At 39.0% G+C, this 21,665-nt stretch overlaps 2 protein-coding genes and 2 non-coding genes across 6 annotated transcripts; 3 read left to right on the plus strand and 1 right to left on the minus strand.

Annotated features, from left to right (window-relative positions):
* Nucleotides 1-3,819: 3,819 nt before the first annotated feature.
* On the plus strand, nt 3,820-12,983 carry dyrk1ab (dual-specificity tyrosine-(Y)-phosphorylation regulated kinase 1A, b). 2 transcript variants are annotated; one of them, XM_028463958.1, is made up of 11 exons: nt 3,820-4,641; nt 7,709-7,905; nt 8,196-8,288; nt 8,720-8,908; nt 9,120-9,267; nt 9,347-9,633; nt 9,747-9,893; nt 10,174-10,314; nt 10,413-10,716; nt 10,969-11,093; nt 11,430-12,983. In XM_028463958.1, the coding sequence occupies exons 2-11, from the start codon at nt 7,786-7,788 to the stop codon at nt 12,015-12,017; spliced, it is 2,142 nt and encodes a 713-aa protein (XP_028319759.1). In that variant the 5' UTR covers nt 3,820-4,641; nt 7,709-7,785; the 3' UTR covers nt 12,018-12,983. The 2 variants fall into 2 exon arrangements, with proteins under 2 accessions (XP_028319759.1, XP_028319760.1); XM_028463959.1 differs by lacking the exon at nt 3,820-4,641 and adding an exon at nt 5,080-5,453.
* Nucleotides 12,984-13,116: 133 nt separating this feature from the next.
* Nucleotides 13,117-20,803, plus strand: thap12b (THAP domain containing 12b). 2 transcript variants are annotated; one of them, XM_028463957.1, is made up of 5 exons: nt 13,117-13,227; nt 17,546-17,666; nt 17,755-17,862; nt 17,936-17,972; nt 18,057-20,803. In XM_028463957.1, exons 2-5 carry the CDS (start codon nt 17,652-17,654, stop codon nt 19,979-19,981), a joined length of 2,085 nt encoding a protein of 694 aa, XP_028319758.1. In that variant the 5' UTR covers nt 13,117-13,227; nt 17,546-17,651; the 3' UTR covers nt 19,982-20,803. The 2 variants fall into 2 exon arrangements, with proteins under 2 accessions (XP_028319758.1, XP_028319757.1); XM_028463956.1 differs by lacking the exon at nt 13,117-13,227 and adding an exon at nt 15,710-16,223.
* On the plus strand, nt 15,279-15,350 carry trnap-cgg (transfer RNA proline (anticodon CGG)). The gene has a single exon. It is a non-coding gene; the product is annotated as a tRNA-Pro (tRNA).
* trnap-cgg (transfer RNA proline (anticodon CGG)) lies at nt 15,543-15,614 on the minus strand. The gene has a single exon. It is a non-coding gene; the product is annotated as a tRNA-Pro (tRNA).
* Nucleotides 20,804-21,665: the final 862 nt, after the last annotated feature.

Here is a 21,665-nt window from a genome sequence, read left to right on the forward strand (position 1 = left end):
TATGAACCTTCCTGTTCACGATCTTCAGATCTATCCACGGTTTATACTTTGTTTTGTAACACTGCTCCAAAAGGAGTTAACGTTATGGCCTTCGTTGATCATCTATTACTCATGTACTTCTTTATTTTCATTTCCATGGCCATATATTTAAAACTTGGTGAGTACATGTTGAAACATGATTGAGACGTTTCTTTTAAGTAATTAGAATAAATGATTTTCAGACACTAATGACACACAAGCAAAGAAAAAACGAAAGAAAAAATTAAAAAGAAAAAAAAAAAAAAAAGACACGTGACAAGATCAAAAAGGAATAAAAGGAAGTTAAAACTTTCAAATTCAACTCCAAACTCCCCTCCAAAAGTTAAAAAAAAAAAAAAAAAAAAGGATTTCAATCAATTGAATTTACAATGCTGCATCACACTCTATTTTTCCAACAAAAACATTATCTGTACACAAGCCCCACCTTCTCTTTAATTGTGAATCATGATGCAGTTTGTTGGGATGTGTGTGTCTTATAATTTCACATTTGATTTATCATTTCTCTAAGTGTTCAAATTTATATACATTAGTTTTACAGTAAGTTTAGCGGCAAACCTAATTATGTTTGTTGAGTTATGAGTGGATTCAAGTCTCTATGGGGATCCTTTTTCAGTTTTTATTTCATTTTTTTGTAAGTCCTGTTTTTGTAACAGTTTGGTATTTGCTTGATCGTGTGTTCTATAGGTTTTCAGTATTGGGTTTGTTGGGAATGGTGTCCTGCCTGTGTATTCCATCCCGGTCTTGTCAGTATGTCTGTGTGAGGAGATATAGGCCTTCTCTTCCCTCATGTTTCCACTCAGGTGTTCTTCAACCCCTAATTGTCTTCCCTCACTACTTAGAGAGTGTTTGAACCATTGAATGTGTGCTGTTGCATTGTCTCTGTGTTCTTTGTGTCCGTCATTACATTGTGTCTATGCTGTGTGCATGTGATCTTGTTATACCCGCTCAGTAAGTCAGTTAGTGTGTTATGCTGCTTTCACACCGAATGCGTCTTCTGTGGAACCGGACCCATCTGCCGCATGAAACGTACCGCAGGGTCCGCAGGATCAAAAAATGTCCCCATTCGCTTCATACGCACATCTGAAGCAAAGCCCCGCCCAGAACACATCCAACGCGGTGAGTTTCACTGCCTGCTGAAGCGAGGAGCTGCGTTCCTTTTTCTCCTCTCATAAACATAAACCACCAATGAAAAAAGCCGGTGTGATTAGCGGCTAATGCTATCCTAGCTCAGTGCTACAGAGAGAACTTTTACCTGCTACTACCACCTCCTCGCTGATTCTCCTCCACACCAAATCCTTCCTAGTCCAGTCCTGGTTCTAAAGGCCGTGTCATACAGCTCCAGGTGTTCACACACAGCTTCTAATCCATGGTTGAATGGGTGAACAGACCGGTATCCGTGTTGACGGCCTGATGTCATCGTCAACAAAGACTCTGATTGGCTTTCCTCATGCGAAACAGTCGCAGGAGTTCAATATTTTCAACTCTTGCGGATGTGCGGATATGCGTAAAATTGGGAGCGCGCTCGCACAGCCAACGCACTTAACGTGCGGATCGGACCACACCGCCACACTGGAAAGATTTTGCATCTGGGACGCATCTATCCATTGACTTTGTATGTAATCTGGACGTACGGACATTTCGTGACGCATCCAGTGTGAACGCAGCATTAGAGTGGCTATACAGACGTTAAAGCAGCGTAAACCGGCCTCACTGCTATTACAGATACTGGCTATCAAAATGTATTTTTCTATTAAGATACTTCATCAATGAATTCGTCTTTTAATCGCCAGCTAAGGAATGTTAAAGTTTTCGTCTGATCAGTGGTATCACAAAGCTGGATTTGTAGCTCACTTTCTGAACCAAGGATTTCCTTTCAGGTGCCAGAGAGGTGGAGTCTGTGCAATAGAGCTAATCATTAGGGAGGTCCCGATACAACTTTTTCATTTCCGATATGATACCGATATTTCAGCCTTGCGTATCGGCCATTAACGATATTGATCCGATATCAGCCCGAATCATACATACTTTTATAACTTTTTTTAAATAAAAATAATAATAATAACTTATTTTGTAGTGTGGAATGTTAGAAAAGGCTTGATCAAGTGATGTTACTCAAACAGAGAACAATAGTCAGCAACAGTAGGTATGAGAAAAACTGACCCATTTATTATTAACCAGTTGGTTACATAAATTTTAACCTTCAACATAATATCTACAGTATTCTACAATTGAATAAAATAAATCAAAAATGAATTGCAAAAAAAAAAAAGACCAATATCCAATATCGATATCGGATCGGGACATCACTACCAATCATAGACATGGATTTGTGTAGCTACTTTTCATTCAGGCCGTCACTAAATGTGTTTGACTTAATGGGAATATAATTAGATTTTATATTTTTCCCAGTATCTCCATTGAAAATTGTTGGTTCGGTTTGACAACAGGCTTAGGTTTACAGACAGGCTCTTGGTTCTTCACTTGTTGCAGCTCCACCACTGAACGGTTTGGCCATAGAGGGCCTGTAGCAGTGCAAGGGCCACCACATGCCACTCAGAGTTCTGTCAACACTGTGGAGCCACAAAGAAATGGATAAGGAAAGTAATCAATACTCAGGGGTGTGTGTCCATCTATGATGTTAAGATAACTCTTAAGCAGCCCTGACCTCTGAGAGGTTTAGATTAGGATCATGATACTGGCAAAGGTTAATTTGATTCCATTCCTCCTCCTCCAGGATGAAGTCAGAGAGTCTGTACCTGAGGGTCCATGTTGTGGTTAGGAGTGTGCCAGTAAGGGGATGAGGTTAGGACAATGGCAAAGGGTTATGGGTTATGGGTTATGGTTAGGTTTAACTTTTAACCAAAATCCAGTTTTGTTCTACAGGTCTAAGTATCAAAATGATAAATACTTTAATAATTCCAGTGGAAAATGACATAACTGGTATGGTTTTGAAGAAATGTTTTGCCATTGTTATTATTGTGAAATAATAAAATTAGGTTTTTTGGTTTTTTTAATTGTCATATAGTAAAAGAGAAGTCAAGCTATTTGATAATTACAAATGTATAAATTATGAAATTTTTTGAGAGGCATAATAAGTGGTGTTTTGTGTGTACAACCCTGTGAAGAGCAATAAGAAAGGGTTAAGGTGGCTTTTTAACTTCACAAAACCTATTTGTTTATTTAATTAAGAATAAATGTTATTATTATTATTATTATTATTATTATTATTATTATTATTATTATACAGGATGTGCAATACAAATTCATTATTATTATTATTATCATATTCTTCTTACTGCTCCTTTCCAGCCATAAAATCTATTGTATACAATGACTGTGTGGTACTATTTTTGTGCACCTTCATGAGAGGAAAAAATACACATATATACATTATTATTATTATTATTATTTTTATTTTTATTATTATTATTATTATTATTATTATTATTATAATAATAATAATAATAATAATAATAATAATAATAATAATAATAATAATAATAATAATAATAATGTTTTGTGAAAGCATTGTATTAAATTTTGTATACATTGATACACTGTTTTATATAGAAAACATATTTTACATATAGATATACACTATATATATATTTTTTTAATTACAATTCAATTATTAAAATATTTCCATTAAAATCCTTTCAGATGTGTTGGCGACCGCTGTGCTGTACCTCTGGCTACATTTTATTCGTCATTCGTACATCCGGGTTTTTTCTGTGTTTCTCTTTTTTTTCTTTTTTTTTTTTGATTGACAGTTGCCATAGCAACAAGCTAGAGCATCGCCATTTTGTCAGGAGGGTTTTTTTCCCGAGCTCAGTCTTTTCAAATGTTCTCTCTTCCCGCCGGATTAATGCTGTCAGTGGATATATGTTTGACGTTTTTGGATGTCGAAATGCGTCAAGTGGAACGGATGAAAGAGATCCAGAGGCCGACGTTTTAACTGAGTCGTAATACTTAGGCGGAGCCGCACTAACTCAGTTGTCCGTGTCTCTGGTCCACCGGGCCGGTTCACTGCGCAGGTTTGGACGGCGCGCCATTTTGTGAAAATTGACACAAAATTCCTTACCAAAATTATCAGAGGACACGGTCGCTGATTTATATTTTAAACACTCCGGATTCAACAGAGCTGTTGTTTTTTATCGAATGGACCGACGCAAGACTCACAGCGGCCACGTTAAACCCAAATTTGGAAGAACATTTATTTAGCGGCGGCTATAATTGTTAGCTTCGGGCTAGCCAGTGTGGCTACGGCTAGTTGGATGGTAGCTAATGCTAGCTGCGTTCATTTCATCAACCAGCTAGCCACTTAGCTAGCGAGTTATGCGGGCTAGTTAACGTTAGTATGTTGCTTGTCATCAGCTGATCATAACGTTGGTTAAAGTGATCTAGATCGTGGATGTTTTTCATCAAGACTTGGACCATGAAGAACGTTTTACCAGTGACTGGCATGCCTTTTTAGCCGGGCAGAGGACGGGGATTGGATTCAACATTACTTGCTAACCGTTTAGGGAGGGGAGAATCTCAAACTGGATAAGTTTCCTCATCATACTGGTTATTGGACTTTAAATGAAGATCGTGCCATCAGAGGTGAGTGGTCATTTGTCACTATTTATAACCTGTTACGGTAAACATTTGTTAGATGCCTAATAGTGGGTCTGATGATATTGATGGACGCGGCAGTGAAGTAAAGATCAGTAGCTGCTGGTATGGCGGCCAGCTAACATTGACTCTAGGGAAGCCGCCGTTACCGCTTGCATTCAGTCAGTAGGTCAATGTAGGGATTTTATTTGTTTTACTTAAGCAGTGTTGTATCTGATTATTGGCCATTGTTTGGTGCTATAGTTCGATTGTGTAGGTCAAGCTTTAAATAACGCTCCCGATCAAGTCAGCCACCGTCATCATACGATTCCAGCAATTGTTGCCTTGTTAGCCCACAGACTCCGATTTGAGTCATAGCCATCGCAACAACTAATCCTCTCTGGCTACATGATATGTAGTGAGGCTTTTTTGTTTTTTTTTTGTTGTTGCTGTTGTATGTTAACGGGGGAAGCTGGACAGGCTAGCGCCTCCAGGCTAACCTGGCTGTTGGTTAACGCTGACTTGTTGACGAAGCCAGCTGAATGGGCCCCACAACCCGCTGGCTGCACACAGCGTCACTGGCTAACGTGAACATTGGATTGGTGAGGGATATGCTCGCCTGTCCCGCAGTTTTTCAGGGCAACGGTAACGACGTTAGCTAGTCAAGACTGCTAACGGCACCGCGAGCCCGATTGCGTTATTAGTCATTTTTACACGAGGAACCGAAGGCGCACAGAAACGATATGTAGTCAGGGAGGACGACGATTAACGCTGAATATGCTTCCTAATTTTCAACCATGAAGAGATCCACCCCATCATCTGTAAGTAGAGATCTGCCTGCCCGTCCCCATCGCTAGAGTTAAAGGCTTTTGATTGTACTGGGGTGGCTTACATTTGATTTAGCTTTGAATGGATTTAATCAGTTGGGCGTGAAAAGATGACACATTGGTTTTTTTTTCTCCTCCTTTAGCTATTACCTATGATATGATAGACTAACAACAAGCTAGCTGTTGTTATATTTACACCTTAAAAGGCCCGTTGATGCCATAATGACCCATGCCAGAAAAAGGAACTGTTCATATGTCACGGTACTGAAAATGTAACAATAATCTTATGTTCTGGAGACAAAAGCTACAAGTGTTCTCCTTTCAATACCAAATGGTCAAATCTAAGTTTTAATTAAACAATTAATAGCATTCAATTTGTATTTAAATTTTTCCTAATCTTGCTTGTTTTCGTGAACATCGATTAAACCAAACTTTTCAGTTTTTCCATATTTAATGTCTTCCAAATCTATTTCACTGCAGTCAGGGCCAGTCTAATGTCTTGTCCTTTATTTATATATGTCATAATGTAAAAAATAATAAACACAGATTTATTATGTTGTTCTACATGCTAAAGAGCTCAAATCTGTACAGGGTCAAAACAATATTAATCCTGAATTGTTTGTTGAGGATCTTAGTGGATATGATTGAACTTCTTTCAGTAAACATAATAAAAGCTTTTCATGAAACAGTTTTCCAGGAACTTATTTTACTTACTAACAAACTTTTAATGGCATGGCCTTAGTAGTTTTTTATTATTTTACCCCAACTACACTTTTAAAGTTTTTCGAAGTCATCTTAGGTGATCTTCTTGAGCTAAACTCTAAACACAACATAGAATTTCAAAATAAATATGCTTATTCGTGATTTGTTTTTATTTTTTGTATTTTCTGATTTTAGTTTGACACTAAAATTTCTTTGCATGATCATATATCATTCTATATAGGCTAACTGATATGCAGTGTAAGATATTTTGTAGTTAGAATACACATTTTTTTTTTAGCTTTACAAATTTTAATAAATATTTGATTTAAAGTCAGCATGCCACAGGATAGTTTCATTTAAATAGAAATGTATCTAATGACAACAGAAAGTGGGGAATAAATGTTTTCCTTTTAAAAATTACAATAATGTGACCTAAAGTTGTCTAATATATCTAGAGAATATTTCTAAAACGTATATAGTGTCTTTTCTACTATATATATATATGGAAACAGCTCGAGCTCTGAAACGCAGAGTCTGCCTGTGCTCTATCACATTACAGTTCCTCTTATTTCTATCAGGGGATGTGTATTTTCTGCTTCTCCATGACTGGGTCGGCTTTCAACGTTCTCAGATGTAGTGCAGGTTTTGGGCTGTGCAGCTATTTTGCTGTCAGGCTTTTGTGTTGAAAGCAACGTCTAAGTGTGCCAAAGTTCAATTTTATTTCTTGTTTATTTCTTGTTTTCTCATTGGAAAATGGGAGCAGCTCTGCCCTGGCAACAAAAGTAGGCTATTTGCATACTGCGTTGTGATTGGTCTGTGCATTGATGGGCTTGCCAAATCACGCTGTATCTCTGTGGTGATAGGCTATGCTAATTAGGTGCTGTTGCTGGGATTCTGAATAGTGGTTACTGTGTAGCACTGGTGAATTGTGTTGTCTGGTGAGAGATGCTGATAGCTGAACATGCTATTTAATAATTTTTTGAGTCCTTCTCGCCTAAAATGAAGGATGATTCACTGTACAGTGTGGAGCTGCTACATTTTCACCCCCTTTCCACTGTCAAGCCTTCTGTTGTGTGCGTGTTTCTTTTCACAAAGGATATGTTTTATTTTTTAAATATGATTTTTATTTCCCCCATATTATTTTAATTTACATTTTTAATGAAATTATCTTTTTAATAATTGCATATTTATCCTTACCTTACTAATATAACAATCATTGATGTTTTAAACATATTTTCTCAGTACATAGTTCAATTATTTTCATGATATGTTAATATCTAATTTAATTTGCATTTCCTTAATTTTCCAAAAATGTAAGGGTCTCTCTTTTCTTATAAGATTATTATAGCAGCTGAAACTATGCAATGAATACTGCATGTTAAATTATTTTTATACAGAATAAGACAGTTATTTTTATTTCTTTTATTTTAGGTCAGGCAACCCCCATGTGATCCAATGATGCTGCTAAAAACAAAGATCTTTCTCCTAATGACTTTTCACACTGCTTAAAGTATGGATGAACTCATAGCAGTGCTCATTTCTTTCAGGAGGAGAGACTTCAGCATGCAAACCTTCGTCCGTCCGGCTTGCGCCCTCTTTTTCTTTACACACTGCTGGTCTTCAGATGGCTGCTCCAATGCCCCATACGCACCAGCAGTACAGTGACCGCCACCAGCCAAGCACTGACCAATCTGTTACGGTCCTACCGTACAGCGACCAGACACCACAGCTCACTGCCAATCAGGTACACTAACGTGCACCAACTTCTTGTTTTAACTTTATTTTTTTTAACACATTGTTCAGTAATATATCAAGAGTTGAAATTCCTAATCTTATAAAAGAAGCCTGTGTCCCTTTTTTGCTGCTGTCACCAGGCAGAGTAGCAGCTTGCCAAACATTTTTCTATCCAGTCATTTCATCTCATGCTGAATGAATTCTATTAAATGGATCCATTGATATATTTGTGTACAGTATTTTTACATGAGTGATGTATGTTTTGTTCTTATTGTGTGATTTTTCTTTCTGATACTACAGAGGCACATGCCCCAGTGCTTTCGTGACCCAACTTCAGCTCCCCTGAGGAAGCTCTCCATTGACCTTATCAAAACATACAAACACATCAATGAGGTTTGTGTGTTTTTTTCCCTAAAACTGTTCCTGCACCAAATTAGATAATCGTTCCGATTGCTAAATGACAGACACTTGATCATCCATTTTTTTGAGAAATAATTTCCCTCTATGCTACAAAGTCAGATGATAGTGACCTAAATATCTGGTAATTTTAGACTGTCAGGCAAAGCAACACAAGTGAAGGTGTCACCTTGGTCCGTGACACATTTTAACAACACGCTTTCAATTTGTAAATAGAGTAATAGAAATTAAGTAATCAAATAATAACCAAAAACCCTTGTAAGGAATGATCAACACATCTTTTGAAAACTGTTCAGGCAGTTTTATATGAACATGTACATGTTTATCTTGTATTGTGTAGGGTTATGAAGTAGATTACTGTGTGATTTTCAAATTTAACTTGTATGAATTGTTTTGTTTATTTGTAGGTGTATTATGCAAAAAAGAAGCGACGGCACCAACAAGGTCAGGGTGAAGACTCCAGTCACAAAAAGGAGAGAAAAGTCTTTAATGATGGCTATGACGATGATAACTATGACTACATCGTCAAGAACGGGGAGAAGTGGATGGACCGCTATGAGATTGATTCCTTGATAGGAAAAGGATCGTTTGGCCAGGTACTAAATTATATCAAACTTTATTTGAGAGTAAGTAATAAAGAAGTATATCTTTTGTGTTACTATTGAAAACATTGAACTATTTGATGTGACAGATTATTTATTTAGTATAGAATATTATTAAGTGCATAATTTAAAAACAGCTTTGGACTTTGTAACTGGCCTTAGTTTCTCTTCAGGTTACTTAAACATTGGTTCATTTTGTTTTCAGGTCGTAAAAGCGTATGATCGAGCAGAGCAAGAATGGGTTGCAATTAAGATCATCAAGAACAAGAAAGCTTTCCTAAATCAAGCTCAGATTGAAGTGCGCCTCCTAGAGCTCATGAACAAACATGATACCGAGATGAAATACTACATTGGTAAGCCAGAAAGCACAATTACTGGGCGATATGAGTATTTTTTTTTCTCTGTTTGACTAATATTTATTTGTTTTTGCAGTTCACCTAAAGCGTCACTTCATGTTTCGGAACCACCTCTGCCTCGTGTTTGAGATGCTATCTTACAACCTATACGACTTGCTCCGAAATACCAACTTTCGCGGTGTTTCTCTCAATCTCACCCGAAAATTTGCCCAGCAGCTATGCACGGCATTACTCTTCCTGGCCACACCTGAGCTCAGCATCATCCACTGTGACCTGAAGCCCGAGAACATCCTCCTCTGTAACCCTAAGAGGAGTGCCATCAAGATAGTGGACTTTGGTAGCTCATGCCAACTAGGACAAAGGGTACCTAGCTGCCATTTTACTTTTTTTTTTTTCCGAAGAAAGAAAAAATTATTACTTTTTAGTGTTTCTATTTTTTGATTTGTGAAACATCTTTTTTCTTTTTTATCATTTAGATATACCAGTATATCCAGAGTCGCTTCTACCGTTCCCCAGAGGTGCTGCTGGGAATGCCCTATGACCTGGCCATTGATATGTGGTCCTTGGGTTGCATCCTGGTAGAGATGCACACAGGAGAACCTCTTTTCAGTGGAGCCAATGAGGTAAGGCTCTCTGAAACACTATCAGTAAGGCCGGAAAATGGATCCTATTGGATATGGATGTTATTGAGATGATAAAAATCAGAAAATGCAGTTTTTACATTTAAAAAGATCACACAAAGTTTTCTGTATTATCGATTGTTGAAATAAACTATAATTACCCTCAACCTGTGTTGGGTGTAAATACTTCTTTTTCACAATGTTACAGATGTGTAATAAAAAGTTTATTTCTTTGCACTAGTACAAACAGTGATAGCGATTGTCTTGCTTTATTTTTCCAAAGGTGGACCAGATGAACAAAATTGTTGAGGTTCTTGGCATCCCGCCTAATCACATTATGGACCTAGCCCCAAAAGCCAGGAAGTTCTTTGAGAAGCTTTCAGATGGTACATGGAGTGTAAAGAAGACCAAAGATGGCAAAAGGGTGAGTTAAGCTCTTAAAGCCAAATTGTTTCCCATAAAATTTGTTAAGATGACTTTGGAGAAACTAATTTTGACCCTGGTGCAATCTGTATCATTCAGTATAAGCCTCCAGCTTCGCGGAAGCTCCACTCTATTTTGGGTGTGGAGACAGGGGGTCCAGGGGGCCGGAGGGCTGGGGAGTCTGGCCATGCTGTTGCTGACTACTTGAAGTTTAAGGACCTGATCCTGCGGATGTTGGACTATGATCCTAAGAGTCGCATCCAGCCCTACTATGCCCTGCAGCACAGCTTCTTCAAGAAGACTGCGGATGAGGGGACCAATACAAGCAGTAGTGTGTCGACCAGCCCTGCATTAGAGCAATCCCAGTCTTCGGGAACCACTTCCAGTACTTCCTCCAGTTCAGGTAAAGGCCACCATATAGCCTAGCACTTATTTCTGCTTCTGATATAAAGTTGAGATAAAATTGTATTTCACTTTAGGGCACTTATCAACACACTAAGTTGTAGTTCATATGTCTTTTAAACAAATTTCAGTAAGGTACTCCATCTAAGGACCAAAGTTTCATAAAATTTTCATTGTGATTTTTGTAAACTCTGGAGCATTTTCCATTGTTTTTGACCTGTGAGCATATTAAAGAGAAACGTTTTGTTTTTAGGAGGATCATCTGGGACAAGTACCAGTGGCAGAGCGAGATCAGACCCTACACATCACCACTTGCACAGTGGAGGACACTTTGGCACGGCCCTGCCAGCCATAGATGGTGACAGCCTCTGCCCGCAGGTTTGTAAAGAGTCCTGTGTCTGCTGCCGAATAGTACTGTTCATTTTATATGCATCAGCTTTCAAACTAATTGTAAAATTCTTTGAGTATTTATGTTCTAAAAATGTTTTTACGAAAATGTTTTGCCTTGAAATATTTTACTAAGAACTTCCACACTTTAACAAATGTCACAAAAATGTAATCTTTACCAACGGGCTTTTAAACACATATTATAAGTTGGTGTTTCCCACTGCTCCATGGTAAGAAAGAGGTCAGTGTGGCTTTTACCTTTTTTCAGATGAAGAGATGTTGTGACCCAAGCTTATCTAACTCTTGTTTTATTGTCAACATTCACAGGTAAGACAGCCTTACCCACCCCCACTTGTGTGGGGCGGCGGTGTTGGACCAGAGTCAGTCGCTGGAGAGACCCACCCAGTCCAGGAGACAACCTTTCATGTTCCCCCCCAGCATCCCAAGGCTCTACATCCCCACTCACATGCTCATCACCACCACGGGCAGATAATGGCAACACGCCCGCGCCCACGCCACTACGCCTCCCCGACACACAGCTCCTCAACACAGGACTCCATGGAGGTGGTGCATGGCCATCTGTCCATGACCTCCCTGTCTTCCTCTGCCTCCTCTTCCTCTACATCGTCCTCTTCCACTGGGAACCATGGCAACCAGGCCTACCAGCTTCGCCATTTGCCCGCTGGAGCCCTTGACTTTGGTCAGAATGGTGGGCTGAGCATGGGACTAGGTGCCTTCTCGAACCCACGGCAAGAGACTGGCATGGCAGCGCACGCTGCGTTCTCCATGGGCACGAACACGGGGCCTGCTCACTACCTAGCAGAAGGGCACCTGGGCATGAGGCAGGGCATGGACCGGGAGGAGTCTCCAATGACTGGAGTATGTGTGCAGCAGAGTTCGATGGCCAGCTCGTGACTGCACTGACATTTGGCTGTGTGTTCCCCCTGTGCGTCATTTTTAAGGTGGTGTTTTTTACTACAAGGTGTGTTTAGAACAAAAGCTGCTCACGTCAGAAGGGAGATATCACTGAACCGCTACTACAGAGAAAAAACCTTTGTTCAAAAAGTATGTGTAATTTTCATCCATTTTTCTTTTGCAATTATTAGGCACAAAATAATACTGCGAAATAACCATAGTGAGATTGAGACATCCATCTTACCATTTCACCAGTTTCATGTAACCACCAAGTAATCACCATATGGTATTATGTGGCAAAATCTTCTAAAGAGCATTTCAGAGCAAGGTTTAAAACTGTTTTGCAGGTAGCTGTTGGTGGTGAAATGCTTGGCGTCCACTTTTGTTTCCAACTGTGGGCCGCCTGATATTACTGTTCCACTGGTTCTCAATTATTTTGCCCTTTTTTAAAGTGAAATTTCACGTAAAAGCTGCTTGTAGATCCTGTAGCTTGACGATAAGGGGAAGTGTTTGCGGTGATATTTCTTGTTGTTGGTCGGTATTTGTGTAACTCTGTTAAAGGGGAGCACATAGCAGTGGAGTCCCTACGCGTGCGCTGGCCGGGTGGAAAGGAGAACCCCCTGCAGGGTGGATACTGACGCAAACCAGGGGTCGAAGAAGAGGGAGGCACCACCCCTCAGACCTCGAGGCCCCGTAGTCCTGCAAAGGTTGCAGTCGGGCCCCGGCACAGGCGACAGCAGCAGTGGGCACGGGAGACGAAAGGATCCAGCCCAGTGAAAGGAAGACAGTCAGTGGCTGGTTCTAGATAACCTTTTGGCCTTATGACTCATGGACTTGGAATGGGATGGATCTGGACTTTATCATTTGAATTAAGATGGCCTTTCTCTATTTTTCTCTCTAGACAGCCCTTAATTCTTAAAGGAAATTAAAACAACATAGAAAAGGTAAATAAAAATGTTAATTTGAGGCCTTTCTTGACAGATTTCGTCTTCAGCAGGGGCCCCACATAACAGGGTCTTATTGTACACAACCTCCTAAACATTACTTCCTTGAAATTCACTGATTAAGGATTTTGCAATGGAAAGAGCTATCTATTCCAGAGTCTACCCTTTTATGTTATATTTTTTTCCCTTTTGCATGTAGTTCCACATCAGAACCACCTGCACAAGTCTCTCCATCCAAAACATGGAAACTGAAGAAAAAAAAAAGAGTTAAGTGACTGCCTTTTTTCTCCTCAAATTATGCTGTGAATTTTACAAGAATTTATTTTCCCTTTGGATATGTTTTTATACCAAAGCAGTTGTTTTATAGTATATAGGTGTCTGTAACCAATAATGTAGCAGTTCACCACTTTGACGCAAAGTTTATCAAGATCTTATTTTAACGTCAATACAAACAGCTGCAATATATTACTTTAGCAAAACTGGAGACCGTTGTTGAGACTGCGGCTATTGTGTATTCTGGCCTGATTTGTTTGCAACATTTTACCAAAACTGTTTCCATATTAATTGGTAGATTATTTTGGGAGTCTTTTAAAACTTTGATATGTTAGAGATTTGGTAGTTACTCTGCAGGCTCCGGAGTAGCAAGATAGAAGCTGAAGGTTTTAAATAAGAAAAATCCAAAAAAAAAAAGGAGACTTTCTATTTCTGTGTTTTTGTTTTTTTTTTGTTTTGTTTTTTTTTTGTTTTTTTTTTTTTAAACCCCTCCCTTCCCCTCCCAAACATACTATTTCAAAGGGTGTTGCTGCCTTTCATGCATCGTATGGTCAAACCTGGCTAGTTTTTGCCATGAAGCAAGACGTTGTGTCATTGTTTTGGCAGGATAAAGATAATTGTGGCAAATCAGTTTGTGTTGAATGGTATTTCATTGGGCAGATCTCCATGATTGTTATCCTACTCAAAGGGAAAGGGTGTCTGTCAGCTAACAATCACATACTTTGCCTTGGCAGACATGCATGTCCTCAAAAACATTTAGTCACATACCAGTTTTTTTTTTTTTTTTTTTTTCCGTCAGGGATTTTGAAGTGCTTTCTTTCTTCTGTTTATTTTTTATCGGCTTGGAAATTTGACGTAAAAACATAATCAACCCTGCCCACAGCCACCTCTCAAATTAGGGGCAGGCCACAGGTAACACCAATGTTAATTTAAAAGACAAACCATCAGAAGTCATGCTTGGTATTTTCAGACTTAAAGTAAAGCTACCTATGCTAAAGTTGGGGTTGTATCTGAATGTCAAAGTTAATTGCAAATTAGCAAGTTTTTTTTTTTCTCTGCCCCCCCCACACACACACTCACCACCCAATTTGAGACATTAAAAATAAAACCAGTGATTTCACTGCTGGTTCTCACACTGCAACTTAACATTCCAAAATGAAGACTGAAAAATTGATGGCAGTGACTTGTGTGCGCCTATTTCAAATCATGCTGATTGACCTCTTATTTAGAGCAGTTGTCATGAAATGCAACCCCTTTTTAATAGTTGAAATAGAATTTATGTATATATTTATATTTTTTTAATAAAGGAAGTATAGAACTCACTACCTTGCTCCTGCTGGTATGTTGATTATGTTTGTCAATTTCGTGACCATTCAGTGGGCAGGATCTCCTGTTTTCTTAGTGGCAAAACCTTGCCTTTCGGCAAAGGTACTTGACTACATCAGGACAACACTATGAGGTAGGGTTTGAATCAAACAGGGAAAGCTAGATCTTCAAACCTTAATAATTTTCACAGGGTATATTGTAAGTGCATGTACATCACAAACCTTACTTTTTGGTTATATGAAAAGCACATGGTTGAAAAAAAAAAGGGTTCCATCTTTCATAACCCAGTTGGGTTTGTGGGTTATACACAAACACTTATACTCGTAGACATATCTGAACACCCGCCAGAAATTGAAATCCTCCTATTTAATTTGGATATCTCCTTATTTTTAATTTTTTTATTTCACATTTTTTCCACTTTTTTTGTACATGCAACATGCACTATAGAATTGAACAGCATGGGGGAAAGGATAAGTCCATGTATCCACAGATTGTAAGATCTAGTCAAGACTTTGCTGTGTTTATGACAATGCCCTTTGTATTATATTAAGACAGTCTTATGTATGATATATAAAAAGAACCTAATTGAACTCTTCTGTGTCTTTATTTCTATCTTTAAAAAAAAAAAAATTAAATTTAAAGCTCTTGGCACTAGCCATTGGAGGGACACCCTGGCCATGTGCTCTTGAACGTATATTACGGTGAAGTAATGTGAATTGGCTCGTTGGTCTAGGGGTATGATTCTCGCTTCGGGTGCGAGAGGTCCCGGGTTCAAATCCCGGACGAGCCCTGCACTTCATTTTTATTCCGTCCTTAAAGGAGATAAGGTACTCTCACGTAGCTTTGACCACGTCTTTATAAAATCACATAAATCATCAATAATAGTTTGTCGTTTATGTAATTTCAGGTTAATCGCTGGAGGTACACCTTTTCTAACACAAGGAAAATTATGTTCGGCGTAAGTAATGATCCTCCAAAATGAGGGGTCGTCCGGGATTCGTACCCAGGACCTCTCGCACCCGAAGCGAGAATCATACCCCTAGACCAACGAACCACGATGAATTAAGTAAACACCCAGTACCAACAAGAACAAACTATATTGACCACAAAATCGTCTGAGAGAAGCTCATTGACGCCAGAGTCCGTCAATCAGGCCGGCTGACACTGGAGATAAAAGCGGCTAACACGTTAGCTCGTTAGCTCTAGCGCTGTACGTAACCCGACCGATAGGTGGCAGCAGCACAGCAAGCAAAGCTTTACTGCCACGGCGCTCATGGATACAGAACGTAAAGAAGAGCCAATGAACAAGCCTGATGGTTTTGCTCTGTCCAATCAGAAGGTCTATGGGTGGGACGTTGTTTTGTTGAACGGTTCAAGTCAACTATAGGCCTTGTGGTCGCTTCGTGTTTTTGTTCTGAAGGCTTGTTTTTTTGTTATTTATACCGAACGATCTTTGATGTTTGTAAACCGCTCAGTGTTTGCAACATCGAAGTTTGCGCTAAAGGTAAAGTACTTGAGTTCTAGTAGATGTTCTAAGTTAGCCTGGTTAGCTAAACTAACTGCACAACTGGATCATGCCGAATTTTTGCGCGGCCCCAAACTGTACGCGGAAGAGCACGCAGTCGGATTTAGCGTTTTTTCGCTTTCCACGGGACCCACAAAGGTAAATAACAACCTTTTAAGGAATATGTGTCTGCTCAATATGTGTGTTTTTACAATGAAAATATTTTTCATCTTGACCACCTGGCTCAAGCCATACACGTAACGTACCCATTATTATTATTATTATTATTATTATTATTATTATACCCCCGTAATTCGTGTTTTAGTTTTTTCATTTTTTGACGGAATTTCTGTTTTTCTCACCATGACCACTGATAAATTGCCCCATATTTATGTATTTTTGTATGTATGTAAATAGCATTTACGTTTTTTTTCCCTCTTATTAAACCAGCAGAGAACATCTGTGAACTGTTAAGTTACAACTGCATGGTGAAGTGTAAACATAGCAGCATTCATACTTGTAACAAACACAATAAACAAACAAAAAAAGACTCTTGTGATATATTATATACTGTTTATTATATGTAATAAACCAAATCAGCAGCTCAAGTAATATATAATATTTGTACTATAGTGCTTTTAAAATATCATTTGACACTATTTCAGGTAACTTACCATTTAAATGAACATTTATTGGCAATTCATACATCGTTTATCGATTACTATGACTAAATGATGATGAATCGATTATTTCTCACAACCTTATTTCCAATGTGTGCGATGCAGTGCTCTTTTGAGCTTGTGTGCTGTGGTATCTGCTAACAAATTGCTTGGCTGTGTTTAGTTCTTAAATCTCACATGTCCAGTGTTATACCAAGTTATCAGTGCTGCCAGGTTTGACGTCTTGAAGGCCCATTTAAATTTAAGTAATGGCAACTGTTTTTCAGGCTTTACTGTACTACTATTACATTATTATTTACTTTCACAAATTATTAACACGTTGGTTTACAGCAGTGTTTCTCAAATGGGGGTATGTGAACCCCTAGGGATATGAGATAGCACTACAGAGGGTACTTGAGAGTGGGAAACTGATGAATAAATAATATTAAAAACATTTGGATAAATTATGTATTTTTGGTTAAAAATAATGATGAAAATGATCTTGATTAGAACATGAACTGAAAATATAAAGGTCAGTCTTGGCCTCACACCAGGTGGGAGATGACCGGGAAATATTAAAACTATTGAAATCAATGTATTCAGGAAGCACTAAATACTGTTTCATTCTACCTATTTACAAAGTTTGATTCATTAAAATGTGTTTTCACACTCATTCATTCTATCATTATGCTTTATAGTTGTTTTCTTTGTTTGTTTTTAATGCTGTTTATCTTTTAGCCCAATATATTTTGAATTACTATATAATTGCAGTCCTGTATTTGGTGTTGTCAAATAACACTGGTTTATTTATGGGCTTCTTAGATGCAGACTCTGGGTGGAAAACTGCTGCAGGGCAGATTTAGAGGCAAAAACATCCGACCAGTTGAACAAACACTACCGACTGTGTGCTAAACACTTTGACCCAGCCATGATCTGCAAAACTGTGAGTATCTCTGCATTCTATGCTGATGTTGTCTGCCAAAAATAAAAAGAATAAAGTACCTGTTTCATACCAAGCATTTTTATTTCAGAGCCCTTATAGAACAGTGCTGAAGGACACAGCCATTCCAACTATATTTGATCTGAGAAGCCATCTAAGGAATCCCCATCCAAGACATCGCAAGCGAATTAAAGAGCTGGTAAGACATAATTTCTTGTTTTTAGTTGGAGTATTTCAAACAAATGAAAGCTAACTAAAGTTTTTGATTACAGACTGAAGAAGATATAAAGAGAATCAAAGAAAGAAGATGTAAGTTGTTGGAATATTGTTTTTTCAGTATGGATGTTATTCATATTTGTATCTGTATTGTTAACTCTGCTTCTGTCTTCTCAGTGGCAACTTCCATTGAACATGTTGCTTTCAAACAAGACACAACAGCTACAGAAGGAAACACCACAGATGAACCGCAGATGTCCACAGAAGAGAGGGAGTTTCGGGAACATGTTAGATCCCTGTTTGAAGTACTAGTCTTGTTGGGAAAGCAGAGCATCCCATTAGAGGTTAGCAAAGTATCGGAAGCTAAAATCAAGTCGAATAACTTCCAGGCCCTTCTAAACACCTGCTTGAATGCTGGAGACATAGCTCTGAGGAAACGTTTTGATGGGGCAGCTGTGAACTGTGAGTACATTTCTACGACCCAGCAGAACCAGATCGTGGAAATCTGTGAGAACACGGTGAGAGATGAGATGCTGCTGGAGGTGCGCGAGAGCCGCTTCTTCTCACTGGTGACCGGTGATCTTGTTGAAATCGGCGATGAAAAACAGCTTCCTCTTTTTTTACGTTTCGTGGATCACCAAAATGGCCTCCGGGAGGAGTTTTTAGACTTTGTCTTGTTTGATGGCGAAGAGTCTGCTCTGGTGGAAAGGTTTGAGACTCAGCTGGCCGATCGTTGGGGGTTGAGCATGGAGGACTGTCGTGGTCAGGCTCACAAGGCGACGGGTTCTACCGCCACTAAGATGAGAGTCGTGGCTGTGCTACTTATGGAGAAGTACCCCCTGGCTTTGAACGTGCCTTGCTCGCACCTAGCACTGAATATTCACCTTGCGAACAGCTTACCTTTTCCGAATGTCCAGGTTGTCATAGAGACCTTAAGGAGGATTGGCATATTTTTCAAAACGCAGTTCACTCAGGATGAGCTTGATAAGGCCATCGTCACTCATTACCAGAAGAACGAAGAGAAAGGAGCCGCCGTGAAACAAGCGTGTTCCTCTGACTGGACCGAGGAGCACAACGTTTTTGATGTCCTTGTTGACGTTTTGCCACCTCTTCTGTTGTGCATGGATGCCATACGGGAAAACGAAGAGGGCACGTTTGTGGAATCTGTCACCGCAGAAGCGTATTCGCTGTCAGAGATACTGGCAGACTTCGAGATTGTCGTCACCATCGTCATTTTGAAGAATGTCCTGACCTTTACCAGAGCTTTTGGGAGAAATCTTCAAGGGGAAACAATGAATGTGTTCTTTGCTGCGAGTAGCCTGACTGCTGTGTTGCATTCTCTCAACGAGGTCAATGACAACATCGAAGTCTACCACGAGTTCTGGTACGAAGAGGCGGAGAGTTTAGCTTCGGTGATGGAGATCCCAGTGAAGGTCCCGAGGCTGTTCCTTCGCAAACAGCACACTGCAGATATGGGGAAAACACAAACCGAGCTGTACTTTAAGGAGTATGTGACTATGCCTGTGATCCACAGTATCATGCAGGAGGTGGAAGACATGTTCTGTGAGAATAACCTGAAAGCTCTTAAGTGCTTATCACTGGTCCCAGCCATCATGGGCCAAATGAAGTTCAACACCACCGAGGAGAACTACGCCGACGTTTACTCCAACGATCTGCCCAGCCCGGACACACTCCCCGCAGAGCTGCACTGCTGGAGAATCAAATGGAAACACAGAGGCAAAGAGGTGCGTCTGCCCACAACCATCCACGAAACCCTTCAACTTCCCGATGTCAAGTTCTTCCCAAACGTCAACACCTTCCTCAAGGTGCTTTCCACCTTACCCGTGCTCAAGCTGGAGGAGAAAAAGGGTGAGTCGGCCAGCGACCGGCTGCAGGCGTATCTCAGCAGTGTGCCGAAGAAGCAGTGGAACCGAGGTCTAGCCATGCTTTTTGTGAACACTCACGTCAAACATGACCTGGACGTCATGGTCGAGAAGTACTGCCCACTCTACTTGGAGGACGATCCCGAAACAGAAGCTGAAGGGGACGAAGCTGCAGAGGAAGATACGCCAATTATCGAAGTTAAAGTGGTCGATGTGTGACACAAATATTGGTCTTATCGTCTCATCATATGTCATTATAAATATGTCACTTTTCAAGTATTGTATTAAAAAATGTGACAGTTTTCATTCAGATCCTTTAATATTTGTCAATACCCTGCTTAAGCTTAACTCCTAAACCTTAGGAACTCCATCTATTAATTGTTTAAAATAGGGTGGTGACTCTTTGATAATAATGGACAAAAGCATGTGTATGCTAGAATGAATTTTGTTTAAAATTTCATTTTAATTTTGATTGATTTTGTGTCAAATTCAGGCTTATCAAATCCATATTGAAATGCCCTTGTGCGTGCTGAAACATTTAACTTATGTGATGCTGCAATGATCAGATAGATTAACTGTGAATTATGTTTGTTTTTGTGTGTAGAACATGTTTAAACTTCTTTTTTTTTGTGTTTTATTTTTTGTATATATTTGCTTTATTTACTGTCGTTTCATTTTACTAGATGAAAAACCTTAAGTTTGATTATCTCATCACTTTAATTCCAACTCAAGTGATAGAGGCAGAGGAAGCTCGAACTAATGTGAACATGTGACAGGGTGAACACACGGAGGCGCTGTTTCATAAGTGAAATCACCAGTTATCAGAGCTTCTGATGAATGAAAATGTATCTTTTTTTCAGTTTAGAAATTCTGCAGTAAGCTTTTAGTTTGTCACTGCTAAACTCAGCTTCCATTCTAAGGGTTTGATTATGGTTGTTGGATTTGTTCTAAGAAGACGAGCAAGAGTTTGTCAGCTTTGTCTTCACTTATGATTGCAAACAGTTACATTTTTACATTAAAGCTATTTTCCAAAACTTCAAACTTTGTCTCGTATGAAGAACTCAGACATTTTAAGTTAACATTCCCCGCAAACTGCTTATAACGTGCTTCACATGATTAAAAAGTGCAACAGAAACATGTAGTTTATACATTACATTTTTTTTCTTCAATAGACCAATTTGACATTCCAGCCGTGTTGCATTGTGGGATTGAGATGACACACTAACCAACCAATATACATGCATGGTAGAAAGAGAAACATGAATTATGGACACTTTCAAGGACTCGAAAGCGCATCGTTTTTATGAAGGCATAACAAGGGTTTACAGTTCCTGGACAGTGCAAGCATGAACTTGTAGAACTTTTTAACATAGCCTGAGACCAAAGGTGGCCGATTATTCTTTCAAAGCAAGAACAGATTTCATCTAAACCAACCTCGTGTTTTAGAAATATGATGTCAGACATTCATGGTCTATAATGGATCAGTGACACAGTTAATGGCTCTACTATGACTCACACATTCCCAGTATTGCAGAAATAAAGAAGTCTGACTAGGTTTACTAAATGATTATCGTAAAGAAGTTATTTCCCATTTAGGAAGATCAGAAATTGATTATCATCAAAGTCAGAATCTGACTTTTGGTTAACACAAACAAATACTGACTAAATATGACAGTTTGTCCATATTATACTAAAGCTATAGTCTCAAGGACCTTCACGCTGACACATATATTAGATTGGATAATACCTTATTAACCACAATGTGGAAATTCACTCGTTAGAGCGGCGAAATATAAAGAGTAAATTCAATAAAACAAAATATACCCTATGTACAAAAGAAAATGTTTTAACAAAATTATCAATAATTTCAAACTCATCAGGCTTTCACCTCAGTGCCTATTTC

Source organism: Gouania willdenowi, chromosome 13 (assembly GCF_900634775.1).
Source record: "Gouania willdenowi chromosome 13, fGouWil2.1, whole genome shotgun sequence".
In the NCBI taxonomy this organism is placed as follows: Eukaryota; Metazoa; Chordata; class Actinopteri; order Blenniiformes; family Gobiesocidae; genus Gouania; species Gouania willdenowi.